Genomic DNA, 22,394 nt, shown 5'->3' on the forward strand with positions numbered 1-22,394 from the left:
GAGAAAAAAGAATTTTTAACTGTAATTAGAAATCCGATTAAGATTTTGAAAAATGTATTCTAAGAGAGCCTTTACTATCCATCAAGTACTAATTCTACTAAATTTTATAGCTCTAGATCTATCGTACAGGCATTTTAAGCGATTTTTTTCATCGTATATTATGGAATTTACAGATAGTTTGCCAACTTTTGAACATGATAATTTTAAAATTATTTTTTTAAAATTTATTATCTATTAATTTTTATTTATGCAGCCGTTTCTAGCTTGTAATTAGCATTTGCAAAGCGATATAATTAAACGTTGTTAAGCATACAAATTAAGCAGAATCGAATCATGGCTTTTGGACATTTTTTCGATCCATTTCATGCAACTGTAAAAGGTAATTTGCATTAAAATAACTGAAATATAGATACATTCAACCATTTTCTGAATTCACTTTCGCAGATGAAATGGAATTAAAATTTGTGTACCGAATCTTATCTATCTAGCTCTCTTCGCTTTATATTTAGCGTGTTAACTTATATTCGAACAGCTGGATAGACATAATTCCTCTGAATAGAGAATCTGATAAAAACCTACAAGTCTGGTGTAAAGACCAATTTCTTCCGTCTAGCTCAACGCGTTTTTTGAGACTACTCAACGCGTAGTGGTCTTAGTCGAGACAGAGATGCTTCCAAAAGGTTTTTTCCCCAAAAAAATTTGCTTTTTCGGGCTCAGGAAAGTCTAAAACATGGAGATTTGTAAAAATCTGTGTTCGAATTTTTTTGTTGATTACTGTACTTTCTCTATATTTCACATACGATAAAGTGAAAAGGCAACTTTTTGGCTCTTAAGCTACTGAAAAAAAAATTACCAATTGATTAAATGTATTTTGATGCCTATTTCTTGATCTATTTTAAATCTTCTTTTCTGAATGGAGTTTTTGTTGAGCACTATTTAGATAGTTTCTAACAATATTTTGCAGCTTTATTAATTATGGAAACATTAATTTATCAGTGGCTATAAAAACGTTCCTCGGAGCAGATCGGATGAACGTATCGTTCGATGAAACTATCGTATAATGATTTGTTTAAATCTGACTGTTGCCACTCGTCAATATGTAATAAGACCGATTTCTGTATCACGCACTTCAGAGCTTCATTTTTATATTTTTTAATTGCTCTTTCCTTCTAGAACATTTCTATCTGTCATCACTTTCCTAGCTGTGATAGGAAGCTCCATAACTGTTTTGGAACGTTACTTAAAACGGGAAACCGTTACAGGCTGCAATGCTGCAACTAGTGAAAAATCTTCACTTAATGGCGACGTTGAAACGGCATCTCATGATGATGTTTCTCTGATTGGAGCAAAGAGTGATGCCAGATTACCAAGTAATTTTTCGAATATTACCACATTTCACATTATTTAAGAAATGTTTCTATAATGTAGGGGAACGTTACCGAATTTGGATATTGGCTTTGATTGGTAACTTCAATTATATTAACTATTTGGGTCCTACATTACATTAAAACAATGTAAATATATTTTGAGAAATTATCATTTTAGAGAAAGTATTTCGTAACTACAGCTACGAACAAATAATCGCAATCAGTTATCGCCAATTAAATATTTTAACAAAAGACTAATTGTCTTTAAAGACTTTTAATACAAGTTGCAAAATAATGTTATTATATATTGTCACGTAGAACTATAGTATAGAACTCAATGACACACACACACAAGAGGTGGAGCTAAACCAATTTATTAACTGAACTCTGAACTGAGAACGCAGTAACTGACGAATTTTCTGCTTTTATACTAGCAGGGAAAGTTCCAGAATACTTTTCTGGAGACAGTAAGAAAAGTCCAGAACACTTGTCTGGTAAACGAAAGAAATGTCTAGAATCTTCTGGAACATGAAATAAAAGAAAACATAAAATAAAGGAATTAAATATTTACACAAACTGTGAATCGCATTGTCTCTAGCGTGATTCGAACTTACAATCTCTTCATTATGAGATCATTGCTAAGACCATTCGACCATGGAGAGCCGACTGCCTCTTGTCAATGCGGCAATATCTTCAGAGAGAAAATTTGTATGATTTTAATTTACAATAGCAATTTTATTAAAAAAGATAAACGATAAGATTAAGTGAGTTTTGTTTTCGTTGTTACCAAATGTTTGCCAGCGTAGAATACAAAAACATTTGCCATCGGAAGTGAAATGTCTAAATCAGTGAGGTCATTACCTTGAACGATAGCATGAGTCTAGCAAACAATTATCATGAATATAGTCCTCACGAATTGGAAAACTAAAGAAACACTAATAACATCAATTAGTAAACGAGCGGGAATATCTACCCAAAATTTTTCGTATACTCTCTAATACACTTATCATGCCAGAATACGCCTTGTATGACATTGTAGTATAATAGTTAAGAAATACTAACTTTAGGCTTGAATTTGACGTTTTTACTGAATTTGGCGAACACTCTTGGCGAGTGTTTCAGCGATCAGTCTTTGGCATGCGATTAATAGTACCCGAAAATCGAATTTGTGCTTTAGACATCTTTTCTCAATCGATTGAAACAAAAATTTGACATAAAACTGCATTTGTTGACATAAATGACCCATACCTAATTTGATATATTTTGAACATTGCGTTTTTTGAATTATCGCATTTACATGTTTCTGAAAATACAACCGACAGACAGTCAACCAGTTTTTGTTTTTGACTCAAACTTTGAGGAGACTCTACTCTATAGATTTTAAATCTGTGTACCGAATTTTATCTGTCTAGTTACCTTCATTTTGTAACTATTGTGTTAACTTATATTCGAACAGCCGGACAGACACACTCCCTCGGTGTAGATTTTACTCACAATTTGATAAAAATTTGCAAATTTGGTTTAAAGGGATTTTACCCGTCTTGCTCAAAGCGTTTTCGAGTTCTCTTTATCACAGACAGACAGACGGACGGACATTTTCCAAAAATGTGCTTTATGAACTCAGGGATTTCTAAAACGTGGAGATACGAAAAAGGTCTGAAACGTGAAAATGTAACTTCCTTCAAATAAGGATGCTAAGCATTAATAAGTTAAAATGTGATAATCTTTCAATTTTAATTTTAATTTATTTTAATTTCCGGCTCATTTTCCTTTTCTGATGACTATTTCTCTTTAAAAAAACTAAATTTATTGAAATAATTTTTTTTTAAATTTTTTTTCAGCCTGGTTAGAAAAGTGCAAGCCGTTTTTCAACTGTTTTTGCATTTTCACTAATGGTGAAAAGATATTGAATACGGCTAGTGCTGAGGGTCAACTTCCTTGTCTTCACGGCATTCGATTCTTAAGCATGACCTGGGTAATAGTCTGCCACTGTTATATGTCAGTGGCAAATGCTGTAAGTACGTATCTCATTCTTTTATTCGAGTAAGCATTAGAAAATCAAAGACTTTGTGTAACTCTTTCCACATATCAATAAATAGTGTTGTACCAAGATGATCGTTGACTGATCCGAAATAACGAAATTCAAAGTTTCATAACTCGGCTAGTTTTGATAGAAGATTGGAACTTTTTTTGTTTTAAATATTAGTTTATTAAGAATATTTTATTAAATAGGAACAAGACTATATAAATGCTTAGTTTTAATTTTTTATGTATTTATTGATATAAATTATATTAAAATAATCCTTTATTTCATTTAAAACATTTTCCCAACTGGGTTTACATACTTATGTCTGATGATTTATTATTTAGGTACTGAATCTCTATTAGAAGAGAACCAAGTGAAAAGGAGAGCTTTCTTAAATATTTAAATCTATTCCATTTAGCTAAAGGAAATAAATTTTACTATATTGTTATGTAAAATCTGTCTGGTGGGTGCACGGGGGAAATTCTACACTCTTTATTCTATGCGAAACGCAAGTAACAATAAATAGACGAAGTGTAGAGAAAACAAGATTTGCGGATATTAATTACAGACAAGCAGAAAACAGTTATTTAACTATCGCAATAGCACGAAGATGTCGGATCGGCTTGGTGGAGATCAAAAGTTCATGGAGAGAATTTACTCGACTTCTCCTTCTCCTGACTCAACTGATTTAACTTCAGATCTGTCTCTCGGAATTTTTAAGTCTCTATGATAGAAAAAGAATGATATCATATCTTCGCCCGTAATGGAGATAACGCTAAAATTTCAGTAATTTCGAGAACTTTTGTTTTAATCACTAAAATCGCCAAAATTTATAAATCACCAGTCAGATTTGCCTCTAAGACCGAATGGTTATTGACCTGGCATCCATTCAGAAGCCATTAATATATCTGTAAAAATTTCTTCCTTGCCATGACATTAGCTACGCATGGAAACATGATTATAAATTCGTAATAATATTTTATTGACTTGATGTTCTTAAAGAATTACATATTTAAATGAAGATTCTTTTGTACTGATACATTTAAAACCGAATCAGTTTTTTAAAAATTAAGTAGCAGAAATAAGAAATTCAGCATTCAGTAACTAATAAATACTTTGGAGGAAAAATCTATTATGAATAGACTCATATGACAGAGATATTATGTTGGCAACTATTTTTCCAACTTGTATTTTTCTGCATAAAAACATAAATAATAATTTTTAAAATGTATTAATAATAAAGCTTTTGTTTTTGTTTCTTACGAATAGTTTTATAGGATTTTGACTTTGATTAATCGAAAGAAAATTATATGATGATTAAAAAATATTCGAACCTCTGATACGAATTTTTATATTATGTCAATTTTTTAAACTGGATTCATTTTAATTTTAATATTTATTCTTAATTTAAGCAAGGGTAAAGTGCACACAAAAAAATACATTTAACATTTTTTAACGCACATGAGTATAAACCCAATAACTAAAATAATGAAAAATATTAATATGTGGTCAACAGAAAAATACTTAAAAAATTTATTAAATTTACGGAAAATTTGCGAAAAATTAGAAATTTTAATGAAAATTTTGACTACTAATGAAACCCCTCTAATATCGACTACTGTTACTATTAATATTAAATCTATTTCTCCTTTTTTACTAAAACTGATATTACTGAAGAGTAAGATTTTTAATTTTCAAAGTGACATGAAAATGGTTTTAGTCTATTAATGCCCTCAAAGCACTTTCGCAGACGTTAGAATTTTTTAATTAGAATTTTGAAGGGAAAATTTTTTTTCGTGAGCACATACTGACCACATGGTAACAACATATCAAATTTGATTGCTCTAGTAACAGTGGCCTACTCATAGAAACCTTTTTTTTGCCATGCTCGTCACAATTTATAGATAATATGTCAACTAATAATAAGCATTATCATATTAAAATCAGAAAGTAAAAGTTTCTACAAAAATATAACTTTTTGCAATTATTTATCGATTTATTCGATCGCTTTCTTTATTAATGATTCAGCTCTTCATTTAAAATATTTATTCTCTCCATTTAATTTCCATATTTTCCCTATTTGTTGTTCGGTACTTGACACCCCACTATATATTGTAAAAAAATGCCAACCACTGCCAATCGATGTAATTGATATTTGTGTAATATGAAAATCGCTAACTCAGAAATGCTTGGAAAATCTTGGCATAATATGGAAATCGCCAAGTAAAACTGGGAATGCAACCATCTTGGCATCCTCTTAGAATATATTGATCTTATTGAAGTATAGTGGAACTTGGCGATTTTTGATTAATTTGAAAATCGTATCTAATTAATTAATACTATATTATATTTTACAGAAAATCCTCTTGAGGCCATTGACTACGTTGACAACTGGACTTTTCAAATCATTATGAATGGATTTTTTTCCGTTGATTCCTTTTTTGTACTCAGGTGAGATATTAAATTAATTCACAATCTATTTATGTGATTTTATTATTTATAATTTTTGTTTTAATTCAATTATTTTATTTGTATTTTTTATTCTCTGTATACTTATTCATATAGTAAAAATTAATACTGAATATAGATGGCGCAGTATGCTCTATACCATATGTATGTTTGGAATGTGAGGGAAGAGAACTTAAGCTTTTTTTTATTGTAAGCACTTCAACCTGAGAGTTGAAGTGTTTACAATAAAAAAAAGAGAGTTGGTGTAAAACTGGTGCAAGCAGGCACCGCTCGCTCTTTTGTTAGCGGCAAAAAGAATTATTCGTTCGCTCTTTGTTAGCGGCAATTTCTACTTTTAAATGTATATATTATGTGTTTCCTTATATATGTGTGATCATCGTCCATGTGTGTTGTTATATATGTGTGTGTGCGAAAATAAATAAGAAAAAGACAAGAAAGCATGTTTCCTTGGATTACACCCACATGTTTTATACCCAATGGCGGATTTCTAATCAGGCAGAATAAGCAGCTGCTGAAGGCCGAAGAAGACTGTAAGAAAGTCTAACAACGCTGCGAAATGAATGAATTTCCAAAAAATATAATTATCACTGAATAGTAAAATTTTAAAAATATGAGCAATTAGGCTTAACAAAGTTCTCTTCGTCAGTTCATATTTTATTTAGTTTATATTATACTATCTGTTTTCATTACCTTTATTTTTTACTATTAGTAACATTGAATATTTGCTTAAATAATAGTATTTACAAAGTGGATATGGTAATTCGTAATTGATTCATAATACGTAAATAAAAACAACAGCACTTCACAAAGTTACTAAAATGAAAAAGTCATTAAAGAGTCATCATTAAAGAGTCATTATCATGATGATAAGTTAATTGTGTGAAACTATATTGTCCAGTTTCTTAAAAGAAGGATCTCCCATTTTTTACTCAAAATACATTTATATACAAAATCTGCCAATATTAACAGCTAAGAGATATTTTTCGGTATTTTTCTTCGTCATTTTACAAGAATATTGATTGAAGAACGATGTAAAGTGACACAAAATAGGTTTTGATGGAAGAATTTAATAAATATTATATCCTAAAATATTTATTGTACATTCTTTTTCATTGAATTTTATTTATAGGATTAACAAAAAATTGAATTCTATTTTTAGAATTCCTTATAGGATTAGCAAATTAAAAGTTATTATAAAAAAACAGTTTGTTGAAAATTTAGGTACTAGTACCTGAGCAGTGATGTAAGAAATTTAAAAATCCTTGCAGTTTATTAATTACCGCTTTAGTTCGATATTTCTAATATGGTGCTTCTGAACAATGCTAGCACGATTTAGATTTCGTCACAAATTTCTTGCATTCAGTTTGCAAGTGAAGCTACAAGATATACTGTACTCCTCAAATAGAATATTTTTTAAAGTTAAAAAACTCTGTTTGGTATCCATTTAATATGCCAGAGGTACCATTTTCGTAATCTTTTAATTCATACATTATTCATGATTTTGCAATAGAACTCTATTTGGTCGCTTTTTTGTAATTGTGTAGACATACATATTTGTATATATAACTATCAAAAGTGGCTGTCAAAGCGATACTCAGGGGCGCCATCTAACGACTAACTATTGAATTAGAGCGGTATATCCACCACTGCGAAAATACCGAAATTTAAAGAGTATTCAGAGCAAAGCAATATTTTTTCAACCTTCTTATACTATTTGTCTTTGAAAATAAAAAACGAATGAGTTATTTCTCGTTCCGTTATGAGGAATTAACTACTGTATTTTTTGAACAAATTTACAAGGTATAAAATGTACAATTCAATAAATAATTAAAAGAAGCATTTTTTGTTAAATGAGATTTTTCAACTTTGATTAATTAATTTTTTGTTTCAATTATAAAAAAAATGAATATTTCATTTATATTTATTATAAGTTCATTATAATAATTTTAAATTTTGTTGAATTACAATAATTTTAAATTTTGTTGAATTATAATAATTTTAAATTTTGAAATTTTTTTTATTTCAATTAGTTTTTGCCATTTTATTCTGCTTTTATAAACTATTTGTGTTTTATGTTATTTCACCAATTTTCTTCATGTAATATCATTTCTCTCATTAAATAAAAGTTATTTTTTTCATTTTAATTCACATTTGGTTATTTTTTCCTCTGTGAGAGGTCTATGAATAACCAAAATGAAAATAATAGTAAACATATCTCCTTTGCTTTTAAGAATAAAAACGAAGTAACAAGTAAAATATATATGAATAAGTATTAGACACATACACATGGATTGCACATTGAATAAATAGCATTCGGAACATAAAAATCGGCTTCCTATGCATAATTAAATGACACATCTGAGGGAAAAGTGTGACGTTACCATGTCTTAAACATAGAAATACTAGAGCTGAAATTTTAGCAGCTGGGATTTGGCTCACAGCCAAATTACGCTTTTCTTTCTCCTCATCTCTTAAGGCTCAACTTGGGTCTTTAGTTCAGTTTTCCTTATTATTTTTTAGTATTTATTTTCTTGTTGGAAATTATTTTTCGAAAAGTGGTGCGATGATAATTTTCTAAAATACAATTAAATAGTTTGAACTATTTTTAAGTAAAGCTACTTTTCAAGAAAATATTTTTAAAATTCATTTTATGTTTTTTTAACAACATTGCTCGTTTGTTGTCCCTATGAAAGTGGTATTATTTTATTTTTATTTTAAATCCGAAATTCCTTTATTATTTCCTGTACTTGATTTTAGCTGAACCATTCTGCAAATTTTTAAAAGGATGAAATGTCTGATTTAATGCTTTTATAAGAAAATTAGTTATTAATTGATATTTTTTTGCAGTGGTTTCTTAGTTGGTTATTTATATTTTCAACATGCTCCTAAAACAAATGGAAAAATCCCATGGTTTTATTTTTACATTCATCGATATATAAGGTAAGGTATCATACATAATTTTATTTCAATGTATAAATATTTTTTCTTCTTATAATTCATGTTAATTTTTGAAATAGTTGAAATGTAATAATAAAAAAAAATTATAAAAATACTTTTTGTTCTGAACATCGTTTATAGAAAGTAAGTTTCAGTAAGGAGTTTATGATGGTCTCAATATTTCCTTAAAATGGAAAACTAAAAATCAGAAGAATGTAAAAAGAAATATTAAAAGAAATTAAACATACTATTAAGAGTAAATTTTACGTTCGATATTTATATACGAGATTCCATTTCTTTATCCCAGTAATTTTAAAAAAGAAATAAAGCTACAAGTCATATTTCAGAAAGTACCACGGCATTTTTTGGAAAAGAAGATATATTCCTACGAAGTTATGGTTTTTTTTTTTTTTTTTTTTTTTTTTTTTTTTTGGAAAAGTGTTCTTTATATGCCCCAACCCGCAAAGAACGATGAATTTTGGGAAGTAATAAAAAAAGAATGAAAATTCACATGCTTGGAAATTTTTCAGAAGTCCCTTCTATCATGAAAACCATGATGCGAACTTATAGTCCAAATATATATGTAAACATATTTTAGAAGATGTGTGGCCGAAAAGAAGAAACTTTTGAAATTTTAAAACTTTGATTTATTTCGATTTAGGCAAATTTTACGTGCAGAGAATAACTGACGAGAAATACGTCAGTCTACATCGCGACACAAAAGGAGAAGAGACAAAAAAATTTTCCCTTCTGTGGTTTAGGGATTTCTTTGACACTTGTAGAATTATTAAATAAAAAAAAGTGTGAATTGGATCATGAAATAAGAGAGCCTTTTAGAATGAAGTTGATAACAGCTCAGTTAAGATAAAAATACGGTAATTAATTAAGATTTAAAAATATCATTACACACATACAAGCACGCGTACACTTATATATCGAACAAGAAGAAAGAAGCGAGTAAAAATGTTCCCTCAGAGAATTTAACCTAGAGATTCTTATAAGGATTTCTTTGACTCGTGTCGATTTAGAATGGAAATTTTTGGTATTTTTGAAAAGAATACCTTGGTTAGAAAAATTGAATAAAGTAGTGGGGTTTAGATCAGGAAATAAAAGAACATTTTAAAATAAAGTACATTTTTTAAATCCAATTTAAGATTTAAAAAAATAGGAAATTAATCTCGAGATTTAAATTAGATTAAGAGATAGCATTACACTCTCTCTCTCGCTCTCTCTCACACACACATTAGCCACTTTACTCCTTTCTGTATAGATTCGTTGCAAATACCAGATGTATTCTGTATATTCCTGTCAATTTAATTAAATATACAACAGCGTTATGTTCAGTATAAAAGCGTAAATGTAATAACCAACTGTTGACGTAGAGGTCTTTGTCAAAGTTTCGTCTTGAGATTTCTCTCGAAAATTGGAGGGATTTTGTGCGACAAGCAACGACTGACGACATATCTAGGAAACCATAAGCTTTCATATGAAATAAAAATTGGCGAAATCAGTTAAAATCAAACTTTTCTGAGATTGGAAAACTCTGAATAAAAATTGAAAAATCAGTGCATTTATTGGCATTAAGGATTTTAAATCATTGATTTTTACCTTCTGTTTTAAATATTTAAATTCTAGAACTGGGCTAGCCATGAGCATCGAATATCTTTTTTTGAAATAGAAATTAAAAAAGAAAATATAATTATATGAAATCTAATTTTTCCCATTTTTCAGAATGCGCAGCTGCAAAATTGGTATATTAAATTTAATTTTAGAGGTTTCTTGAAATATGTGCATAATTTTGAATAAAACATTTAATTAAACATAACAAATTTCAAGTAAAATATTCATATCTAAAAATGGGAAATATATTTCATAAGTGTATTTAAAACACTAATGAGGTAGATTAAAATATTTGTGCAATGTTAATAAATTTGCATAATAAATTACAATACTCTTAAAACTTTTTCATAAAATATGAAATAAAAAAATGCAGAAAAAAGGTAAGATCTTTAATTTTTTTTCCTTTTATTTTTATTTTTTTATTTTTTTCCATTTAGATTTTTTTCCAATTCAAATATTCAGAAACATAGCTAACTTTTTTTCAATTTTTTTTCCAGGCTCACTCCAGTATATGTGATAGTTATGTTATTTTTCACATTTATTAGCCCGTTTATGGGATCTGGCCCACTTTGGCCAGAATATACGGTTGTTCAAGCATGTAAAGATTATTGGTGGTGGAATTTGCTTTATATCAATAATTTCCAAAATATGTCTGATGAGGTAAGATTTCATAAAATTAAGAAAATATTGTAATATTTTTCAGATTTTATCTTTATTTACGTCATTAAACTTGGTGTAAACTGATGATTTCTAAATTCTTTGAGATAGTTATACACAAGGTTATTACCAAAAGACTATCCCGATATATGAGACCTTAACTATTATACTATTCAATGAACGGAATAATATTTTGGCTCAATGTATTCTGAGGCATGCACTCAAGAATCATTCGAAAAACAACAGTTCAGCTCTAATAGTTGCGGCTACAGTGACAAAATTTCCAAAAATTTCAATTGGCAACACCAACTTTTTTATTGGAATGTATTCTCCATAGCAAAATAAATAAATAAATGCCTTGGAACAGCATCTGTAGCATGAAAATCATCAGCGCTAGACAGACTGAGAAGAAAAGAGAAAACAACTGCGGTGTGCCTAATAGAGACATGAAATTACCAGCTTCTTTCGGCATGGCATATGCTTTGGTTCTAGGCACCATCTGCCGCAAGCAAAATGTCATCGTGGTTGAAGTAAGTTAAGTAAAAAAATTGTGGCTGCTGTTGGATATTTTCTCTTTTTTTCTTAGTCTGTCTAATGCTGGTGATTATCATGTTTCAGGTATCATTTCAACTCTATTTATAGTTTTTTTGTTGTGGAGAACACATTCCAATGAAAAAAGTTAATGTTGTAATTTGAATTTTTTAGAAATCTTGAAATTCTCTCACTGTAACCCTAACTGTTGTTTTTCGTATGATTCTTGAGCGCATAAGACATTTTAAGACATATGCCTTAAAATATCTTGAACCAAAACTGTATTCCGTTCCTGTGAATGGTATGATAGTTAAGGTCTCATATATCGGTATATGTCTTTTATAATCACCCAGTACTTACAAATGGAATATATATATATATATATATATATATATATATATATATATATATATATATATATATATATATATATATATATATATATATATATATATATATATATATATATATATATATATATATTAACCCTTTCTAAGGCCGTGGGAAGTATGCTTCCCACCAAATTTATCAATCTTTGCATGAAATTATGTAGGTTGGCATAATTTCATGTTCAAGTTCTGACAATACTTTTTATAAAGACAGAAACTTAGATGTTTCAGTTCTATATCTCGCACAAAATGATGTGTCTTGGTTTGTTACTTAATTATTAATTAATCAAATTAAATTTATCTAATAAGCTAAATGAATCCTTTTTCTTATTCTAATTTCAAGCCTAAATATATTTTAACAGCCTAAATATATATGACCCTTTAAAAGGTTAAATGACGTGAATGAATGTACAGCTGAAAACATTGCAATGTCTGTATTTTTGATATAATTCTCTTGTCTCCTATTTAGTAAAATAATAGTCTGATTATTAGTAAATGTTAGATATCAGTGCGAGAGAGTCAAACAAATCAGTGCAAATTATTGATAGAAATGGAATGTTCTATTCCGTTTCAATCAATAATTCGTCCCCTGAGTCTAGATCCAACTACCATTCCGCGTTCAAAGTCTATTCATTTCCAGCATGCAGTCATAATTACGTGAGAAATTTTTTCACGTGAGTCACTTGAATACAAATGAAAACTCTGACAATACACTACCCATTTATATATTTTGTATGCAATATTACTGTTATTTGTATATCTGCACGCTGCAATCCCATGACTTTTGTTACTTCAGTGTCTAATACTATTCTAATTCACCTTTTAGATTATTTTTTTTTCTGCTAAAATCACATTACTGTAAAAATAAAGTTGGTTGCTGCTATTTGAAATTTTCAAAACTTTGTTATTGTAACCTATGAGAGCTGGATTATACTTTTTAAAATCACACTTGAGTACATGTCGTATAATATGTGCATTCAAAAATTTACCTCGTTCTCTCGAACAATATTGCATCTAGGGAATCAATTATAAATGTGTCTAGTTATTTTATAATAATTTTGCACTTTCTTATTTCATTACACAATTTTAATTTTCAAAACTAATAACCAATTAATCTTTTAATTTCATTTGACTTTAATTGAATTCGAGGGGAGGGGCATCTGGTAGTAGATTTAAAGAATTAGCCGCAACGTTTTATAATAGGCATAATAATAAATTAGGAAAGTCAGCCATCTAACTCTCCGATCCGCCACGAAGGCACACGGATTTAAACCATAAAATTGAATGACCGGACCACCGCAGCAGCAACATTGGCGGGAACCGTGGTTGAGTCCTAAGGGCCGTCACCCGCCATGGTACAACCCTCCCCGAAGGAAGTACGTCCCGTCATCGATGGGAGGAGTCAGATCCCCCACCTATTAGTGTACCCTCCAGGGTGGCGAGATTCAACCACTATGCTGGAAGCATCTCATTCTCAATTCGAGGTGCCTCCCCCCGGGGGTCTAATAATAAATTAGGAAAACTTAAATTTTTTCTGTTATAATCATTAAAAATGTTTCTTTATTTTCCAGTGCATGGGCTGGTCATGGTATCTTGCAAATGATATGCAATTTTATATTATCAGTCCCTTGTTCTTAATTACTTTGTACAGGTATGAATGTATTTTCTTTTTGCGATTTTATTTTATTTTATTATTAATCACAGTTTTAACTTCTAACAGTAAACTAAACATAGAAAAATGTAATTTTCAACATGCGTCGGTATGAAATGAAATAAATAGGAAATCTGATATTTTTAAAAAAATTATATGCAAGAAAATGTTTTCTGTGAGCTTTTTAAATATCTATGTATTTAATTCAATAATTCAATTTCATTTTAGAAACATAATGTATATGTATATGGAATATATTCTCTAATCAGGCTAAAAGCAAATTTCTAAAACGTTAATAACCATATACATTTAATAAACCGGCGGGAGTAGTCTCTCCAAAATTTTCTCACATGTTTTCTAACAAAAGTGTTAATACCAAAGAACGCCTTACATGGCTTTGGCGCACAATACGAATTTACCATTTTTACCGAATCTATCATGCCATCTTTGGCGATTAATCCCTGGAATGTTGTTAATTGTATCTGAAAATAAAATCTGTATTTTAGACGCGTTTTTCACAACCGATTGAAACAAAAATTTGACAACAAAATGACATCCGCAGTCACAAAACTAAATACCAAATTTGATATATTTAAATCATTGAGTTATCGTGATCGCATACATGGAGATTCATCAAAATCTCGAGTTTGAATACTTTGATGATTACTCCACTTCTATGTTACGTGCACGAGAAAATATAAATGGGTCCAAATGAAGTCAATAATTATATTTTATGTACAAGTAGCTTGAATTAATAAACATTCTGATGATTTATGAATTTTATATTTTTATGCAGATACTCAGTCTTGTGTCTGAATCTATATTTATAATAAAGCTCAATGTGTGTGTGTGTTGGCGCTCTACAGGCCAGACCGTTTGACCTACAGCTGCCAAATTTGGTACATGTATACCTTGAAGGTCGGGAATGTGCACCTGGGGTCCTTTTTTTGAAATTTGAGGCTGGGCTTAACATTTTTCGGCCGATTATTTCAAACGATTCTGTTTATTTTCTTAATATTTGATGCATTTAAAATTAAACATTGTTAATCAATTGACCTTTCTGATTCATTCTGAAGTACTTTTGAATTAAAATAAAACAGAATAAAGAATAAAACAGAATAGCGTTACCCCAACTGGCGTAGAAAAAGCACGCATTTGCGTTACCATAACTGGCGTTGAAAATTCAAGCATGTGCATTGTGTTCTCATTTTTGACAACTATTTTCAACGGACGCTGATTTAATTTAAATTATTTTTAGGCAAGTTGTATGTTTTTGTAATTCAATTGTATTTATGTTAGTTTAAGTACATCGTTTTTTAAGTAATTTTTTTTTAACCTGCCTTCGACCGATTATTTTAAACGATTCTGTTTTTATTTTCTTAGTGGTTGATGCATTTAAAATTAAACATTGTTAATTAGCATAAATTAAGAAAGATATTATTTAGTGCCCATAAGGTTTAAATGCTCAGTGACTCTGTTTTCAGTAATCATATTATAAAAAAATGCTTTGCTTCAGTAAAAAAATGTTCTTATATATAATTGCAGTTTAATCATTTCCTCTTTAATTTAAGGCACATATGAGAGAGATACATATTACGTTATGACTGAAAGCCTTTATAATATTATGAGTGTATTATATGACTATTAAAATTTGAAGTTCTAAAATATTTTGATCAAGAAGCTATTAAAGTAGGAATTACATAAAATATTTAATTATTAAAATTTTAATGAGCATTAAGATTGGCGAACCGGCTGGTGCCAAAGGCGGCTAGTATTTAATAAAACATTATTGATACACTATTATTTTAAGACTTCTTCATCGACCGCTTTCATCGAAAATACACCAATCAGCGTCGGGAGATTCCCCAAGTCTGAGTGGCATAAAATAATGAAATTGTTGATTGTCCTCCAATAATAACATTCAAAGCTTTATATTTCGGTCAGACTTTATCGCAGGAGACTGGTACATTAGACAGTCAAAATTATTTTGGAGAATATGATTTACAGAATAGGAAGATTTTATAATATTTAGACTTCAATTTTTTTTTGAGAAGTATGTTTATTGACTAAAATAAAATAAATTAACCGCATTTAAAATTTTTATTAGTAAAACTGGATCATTAGACTGTCAAAATTATTTTGGCGAATAAGATTTACGAGGATTTATAATATTTAGTTTTCAAATTTTTTTGGAGAAATATATTTATTGATTAAAATAAAATAAAATATTACTTACCGCATTTAATTTTTAAAAAAGTAAAACTGAAAACTGAATTGGATGATAAACCAGATAATATTTTTTTGTAATTCTTTCAGATTTTTTATAAATTATAAAATTATTATGCAGTACGCATAAAATTTCAATGTTGAAAAATTCTATTTTTGATAATTCTATTTTTTTTAAAAAAATGTGTTTAATTTCAGAAAAAAAGTTTTTTATTTTTTTTATTTTATGAAGTTTTAGCACGTCCTCTTCAATTTCAAGTTCAAATCTTACAAGAGCTGAGAGGAAGTTAGAGAGATATCAAAATAAGTTATCAAAGAGTTATTATAGTATTAGAGAGGTATCAAAGTTACATAAGTTATTAGAGAGTTATCAAAATAATGGAAACACCTTAGATTTATAAAGAATCCGTTATTAGAATGGTATAGGACCGTCTTTGGAATGTAATAAAGCTTGAATTCGTCTAGGAATCGATTCATATAAGTGCTGAATAGTGTTTAGAAGTACAGTGTACTATTCTTCTTGGAGATATTGTGAAAGTTCTGAGAGAGATGCCGATGAAGGACATGGATATTTCGTATTAACACTCTAAAATAGACCATAACGGCTCAATTATATTGAGGTCGGGTGACTGTGCGGGCAAAGGCAGATGTTTAACTTCATCCTCTTCATCATGACTGGACAAGTCTCCCTGCATGGATAGGTGCATTATCACTATGGAAAATTCCATCCCTTGCAGGAAACAAAGTTTACATCATAGGATGGACCTGGTCAGCTAAAGTTTCTTTATACTTCTCCCCAGTGATCCTTCCTTTCAGGGTTACGACTGGTCCAGCAGAAAACCACGACATGGCTGCCCATACCATGATAGTTCCATCTCTAAGCTTGACAGTTGGAAGGAGACAATCACGATCATACGCTTGTGCAGGTGTCCTCCAAACGTGCACCCGTTCTGTTGTAGCTAAAAGTGTGAAACACGATCCGTCAGACCATATTACTTTTTTCCACTTATCAATCGACCAGGTTTTGTTCGCTTTTTAGACACAATCCGCTTCAATACCCGTCGGTGTCTTTCGGTGAACTTCTCTTACCTCCCACTACTTTGCTTCACCAAGCTTGTCTTGCCGCACTGTTGTATGCTGTCATGACTTAAGTTGGGATGTTTCGGCCACACTTGCTTCAGCTAGACGGGCTCCTACAATTTGACCTCTTTGAAAATCTGAGACGTCCGACATTTTACGCTTTTGAAGAAAATCCAAGAACTACAGAGCTTCAAAACATCCAACACACACTACTAGAATGTATACATTGCTTTTTATAAAAAAAAAAGTGGTGGCTATTATTATATTTTAATGGTTACGAAGCGCATTCAAAAATGTCATTTTTATTCACAGGTGTTTCCATTATTTTGATAACCATCTATACATAGTACAATGAACAGAATATCATAAGGTTTCTATAATAGTGTCAGTTATATGATTATAAAAATTTGAAGGTTAAAAATATTTTGCTGAAGAATCTATTAGGAGACAAAGTTACATAAAATATATAATTGAAAATATATTCTGGTCGCCAAAAATGGTTAGGAAGCAATGCGTCATGCACGTTAGTGTTTTATATAGAGAGAGACATTTCATAGAATCAAAATATTTAATTAATTAATTTGAATTAATTGTTTTTTTTATTAATAACTTTTTTCGAACAGATGGCCGAAAATTGGATATTCACTTCTAGGATTGTTCTTCTGCATATCATTCACGGCTAATTTTGCCATCACCTATGAATACAACTTGGTTGCAGGAATGGGCAACATCCTTGAATATTATCAAGATCTGCAGACTTATTTGCCTCGGTAAGGCTTTCTTTAATCCTATGCTTTATAATAAAATAATTTATAATGTATTCAAATCTGTATTGTTAAACTTAAGATAATTACTAAAAAGTTACGATTAGCGGAATTTGACTAGACAATAATCAAACAATTTCTAAAATTCATAACAAACTTATAGCTTTGTAACTAGGGATTGCAATACCGGACCAAAATTACAATACCGGTATTCGGTATTTTTTAGATCTTAATACCGGGATACCGGTTTTAATACCGGTATTAGAAATTTTAGAAAAAGAAAGAAAACACAGATGTTTCTTTGTTTTTTTTTTGCCAGTTTTATTAGAGAGTGTAAATATCACAAAAAATAGTTTGTAACTTATAAATTATAACAGTATATAATCACAAAAAAGTAACGAAACATCTTATTTATTTAAATTGCAAAAAAAGTGTAAATATCACTATTCAGTTAGTGGTACTATTACAAATTTTAGAAATGTGATCTTAAAAAACATAATGCATCGATTGTACTGTCATTAAGCCTGAAAAGTAATACTGTGCAAAAATTACTAGCTGTAGAAAACGCTCTTTCGGCATCTACGATAGTTAGTGGTACTGTTAGCAATTTGCTATGTACTTTTTCCAAATATTTACCTCTAAATCCCTCATCTTCAAATAAATCGATTTCTTATCAGATGGTTTTGGATATAGCTGATTTCTGTATTGTATTTTGGTTGGTTGAAATTTTCTTATTTATCGCTAATTCTAATTTTTGTTCAAGAGACAATTCCTTTTCACTATCGACATTAACGTCTTCATAATCTTCGATAACTGAACAGAATTCTTTTGAATGTGGATAGGTTTGTGGGTAAAAAATTTTAAGAAAATTTACTATAAACTTAATCAGATTTGAATTGGTTATTTTCTTTTCTTCTTTTTCATTTTCATTTTTAAAATCATTATAATTATGTAAATACCATAAGACATTTTCTATTTCGATATGCCTTTTTCTGTGCGATTTTTGAATGTAATATATAATCTTCAGATAGTGATGTGTGCTGTTAGGAGTAAACGGTGCCAACGTGTTTTAAAATCTAATATTAACATATATTCTGTTTTATTTTCAGTTAGTATGTATTTTAATAATATGTCATCTTTTATAGAAGAACGTTTAAATATCTTAACAATTTTTCGAACTTTATAAATTATAGGAAGCAATTCTTGATGGGTTAATATTTCATCCTCATTAGCAATAACTTCTTCAACAATTACATTGTGATTATCTTCATTGTCAATATCACTCTCACTCTTACTCTCTTCAAAGTTGGAATCCGAAGTTTCTATATCCACAGTATTTGGATTCTCCTGTTCTTTATTTTTTTGGTATAATACATCTATTACTCCTAATTGAATTCCATGAGCATAGAACAATTGCTGATTTGCACCAATCAACTTTCCAACTTTTTTTCATAACTGTTGCTCCATCAGTCATTATGGATACAATTTCTTCTTTGAGGGATAATCCATGTTTCGCTAATTTAGATTTAAGCAAATAATTAAGCCATTCATTAGTTAATTAATTTTGCCAGTTATGGAGACATAAAAACAAAAACGTATACTATTTTGCTATGTTGGCGATCCCTGAACATATAGTGGAGACAAATTTAAAAATTTCTAGTAAATACCGAAAAACCGATATATAAACTTGTGAATACCGGTATTACAAAATTGTACAAATGGCTCAAAATACCGGTATTCGGTATCCCGGTATACCGGTATTGCAATCTCTATTTGTAACATATATCGTCGAAAAGTTGAGAGTTTAAAATTGCATAAAAACATTTATTTCATTGTTTGCATTCCAGAATACTGCAATGGAAATGCAAAAATCAAAGTCAATTTAAGTAACAATTTATTTTTTTTACTTGGCGAGGAGTTTGGCGCCAGTTTATCTTAGTTTTATTAGACGTCAAGTTTAAGGAAGGTGACTATATTGAAAAGTCGATTTTTTGCGAAATTATGATTTTTTTAAATTTAATTTTTGGGAAGGTTTCTTTATAAAACTGTTAGAATTTTGTTTCTAAGTTTAAGTTTTGGGAAGTTGAACAGACTTTTATATTTGCATTTATTTAAGTAGATTTTAATGCCATTGTACATTTAGAACCTATTTTCTCAAATTCTAAGCTTTGATAGAATTTTCTCATAAATTTCAGCCCAGAAATTAAAATCTAATAGATTATATTTGTCAAAATTTGGTATAATAATGTCTCAATATATCCTACAGTTTCTAAACTAAAGAATAAACTATCTTTTATTTAGAAATATTTTATAGTTGTTTTACTACTTCACAATGTGAAAAAAAAAATGAAAATGTGAAATTCCGTGTTATTTATCAGTCAAGCCCAATATTTAAAGAATGCAAAGAAATAAAGCTTATTTTTTAGGTCAGGTACTAGAAAAATAAGAAGTTATCTGCAAAATTTTAAGGAAATCATTTTATAAACTTCTAAACTAGAAGATTTTTTCCTTCTACCTAAACTAGAAGATTTCTCCTAGAGTAAGATAATACAATGGCTCAGACAATTGAGCGTACACCTGATTTTTACTTAATAAATCCGACTTTCAATATAAATAACACATTAGCGAGCAGTGCAAACATGTTTTTATTTTTATACATAAAAAATGGTTAAATTTAAAGTAAAAATAAAGAACAATGAACGAAAAAATTCTAAATTGAAAAGTTTCAGAACCATTTTAAATTAACATACGCAGATTTTTGTCTCAAAAAATTGAGAATACACCTATGAAATTTTTGTAATAGTTCGCATAGAAAGAAAGTGTCAATATTTAGTTGAATGTCTTCTTTTGGCTTTTATAATGGCCCCTAAACGTAGTGGTACCTATTCGACAATTTTCTGTGACATCTGAAGATATTTTATCCCATTCCTTTTGCAACACTTGTTTTAAATGGGGTTTGTTTATATTTTGTGTTTTTGGACCGTGTTTCTAGTTTGGCTCACAGATTTTCAATGACACTGATGTTGGGGGACTGTGGTGGTGTCTGAGACTTCTGTTTATAATGAAAAATACACCATATTTTGATGTTACGTGCGGTGTGTTTGGTGTCGTTGTCCTAATGGATCTAAACCAAATTTTTTGCATTTCATTTTCCTTCCTGCGAATTATATCCAAGTAAACAATATGGTACATCAAACATGCTGCAGAAATTTCTCAAATCATAGGAAGAGGAGTAAGTGCCCAACCGTACAAAATGTAATGAGACAATCTGGATATACAAGTCGAGTTCTTTGAAAAAAAAAAAAAAACGTTCATCAGCTTGCAAAATCAAAAGAAGCGTTTGGAATTTATAAAAACTCATTAATTGAAGACCAATAACTTTTGGAGGAAAGTTATATTTAGTGATGAAAGTAAATTATATGTTTTTGGCAGTGACAGCCGTCTTACCATATGAAGAAAGCCCAATACTACTTCAGATTCAAAAAATTTATGTCCTGCATTTAAACATGATGGTGACTCACTCCATCAAGGTTTAGGGTTGTGTTTCTTCACTCGGGGTAAGAAATTTAGTTTTTATAGATGGAATTATGAACCATATAGTTTACCTGGATATAATTCGCAGCAATCTAAAGGAAAGTGCTAAAAATTTAGTTTAGATGGAAATTTCATTTTCCATCAGGACAACGCCCCCAAACATAATGCATGTAACTTCAAAATATGGTGTCATTTTCATTGTAAACAGAAGTCACACACATCACCACAGTTCCCCGACATCAGTGTCTTTGAAAACCTGTGGACCACACTCGAAACACGGTCCAAAAGCATAAAAATATTGACAAACCCATTTAAAACATGTGTTGCAAAAGGAACTAGGTAAAATATCTTCAGATGACACAAAAAATTTGTTGAATCCGTAGCATTACGCTTAGAGGCCATTATAAAATCCAAAAGACCTTCAACTAAATTCAACTAACACTTTGTTTCTAAGCGTGATATTGCAAAAATTTCATTGGTGTATTCTCAATTTTTTGAGGCAAAATATGCGTATGTTAATTTAAAATGCTACTGAAACATTTCAATTTAAAAATTTTTCGTTGATTGTTTCTTTGTTTTTATTTTAAATTAAATCATTTATTATGTGTAAAAATAAAGACATGTTTTCACTTTTCGGCAATGTGTTATTTACATTGAAAGTCGAATTTATCAAATAAAAGTCAGGTGTACTCTTAACTATTTGAGCCACTATACTTCTGTTTTGCCAAAAAAAAAAGCCTTTTTTCCAATTTTTTTAAAACTTTTGCAACTTAATTGGTATATTTTTGTTTCAAAGATATTGTTTTAACTTTTTTTTTTTATGCAATTTCAAAAATATAACCATTTTCCAACATTTTTCAAAACATTCATTCCTAACACAGTTACATACTTTAACATTCCATTTTCTTAGAGAAAGAAGATTTTGTAAGAAATGTTGACTATGCTATCATTTCTGATGTTATGTTGAACTTTATATAATTTATAATCTTCTATTTATCATGTCTCCTTGAATGCCTAAGAATTTCTTCTATTATTTATAATTCCGTATTTAAGTAATATAAAATTCCGTAAAAAAAGATTTATTCGAATATTGAAATCTGTTTTCACATATAAATATTTAGTCTTAATTCTTATATTTTTTAA

The 22,394-nt window shown here is 29.4% G+C and overlaps 1 protein-coding gene across 1 annotated transcript in view; it reads left to right on the forward strand.

Moving 5' to 3' along the window:
* LOC129981127 (nose resistant to fluoxetine protein 6-like) overlaps positions 1-22,394 on the forward strand; it is a 39,178-nt gene that overhangs the window by 7,537 nt on the left and 9,247 nt on the right. Inside the window, exons 5-11 of the mRNA XM_056091818.1 lie at positions 1,174-1,370; positions 3,209-3,385; positions 5,751-5,844; positions 8,710-8,802; positions 10,917-11,079; positions 13,568-13,647; positions 17,577-17,723. Of these exons, the coding sequence (XP_055947793.1) occupies positions 1,174-1,370; positions 3,209-3,385; positions 5,751-5,844; positions 8,710-8,802; positions 10,917-11,079; positions 13,568-13,647; positions 17,577-17,723 (951 nt within the window). The remainder of the gene's footprint in view (positions 1-1,173; positions 1,371-3,208; positions 3,386-5,750; positions 5,845-8,709; positions 8,803-10,916; positions 11,080-13,567; positions 13,648-17,576; positions 17,724-22,394) is intronic.

Source organism: Argiope bruennichi, chromosome 8, assembly GCF_947563725.1.
Source record: "Argiope bruennichi chromosome 8, qqArgBrue1.1, whole genome shotgun sequence".
Taxonomy (NCBI): Eukaryota; Metazoa; Arthropoda; class Arachnida; order Araneae; family Araneidae; genus Argiope; species Argiope bruennichi.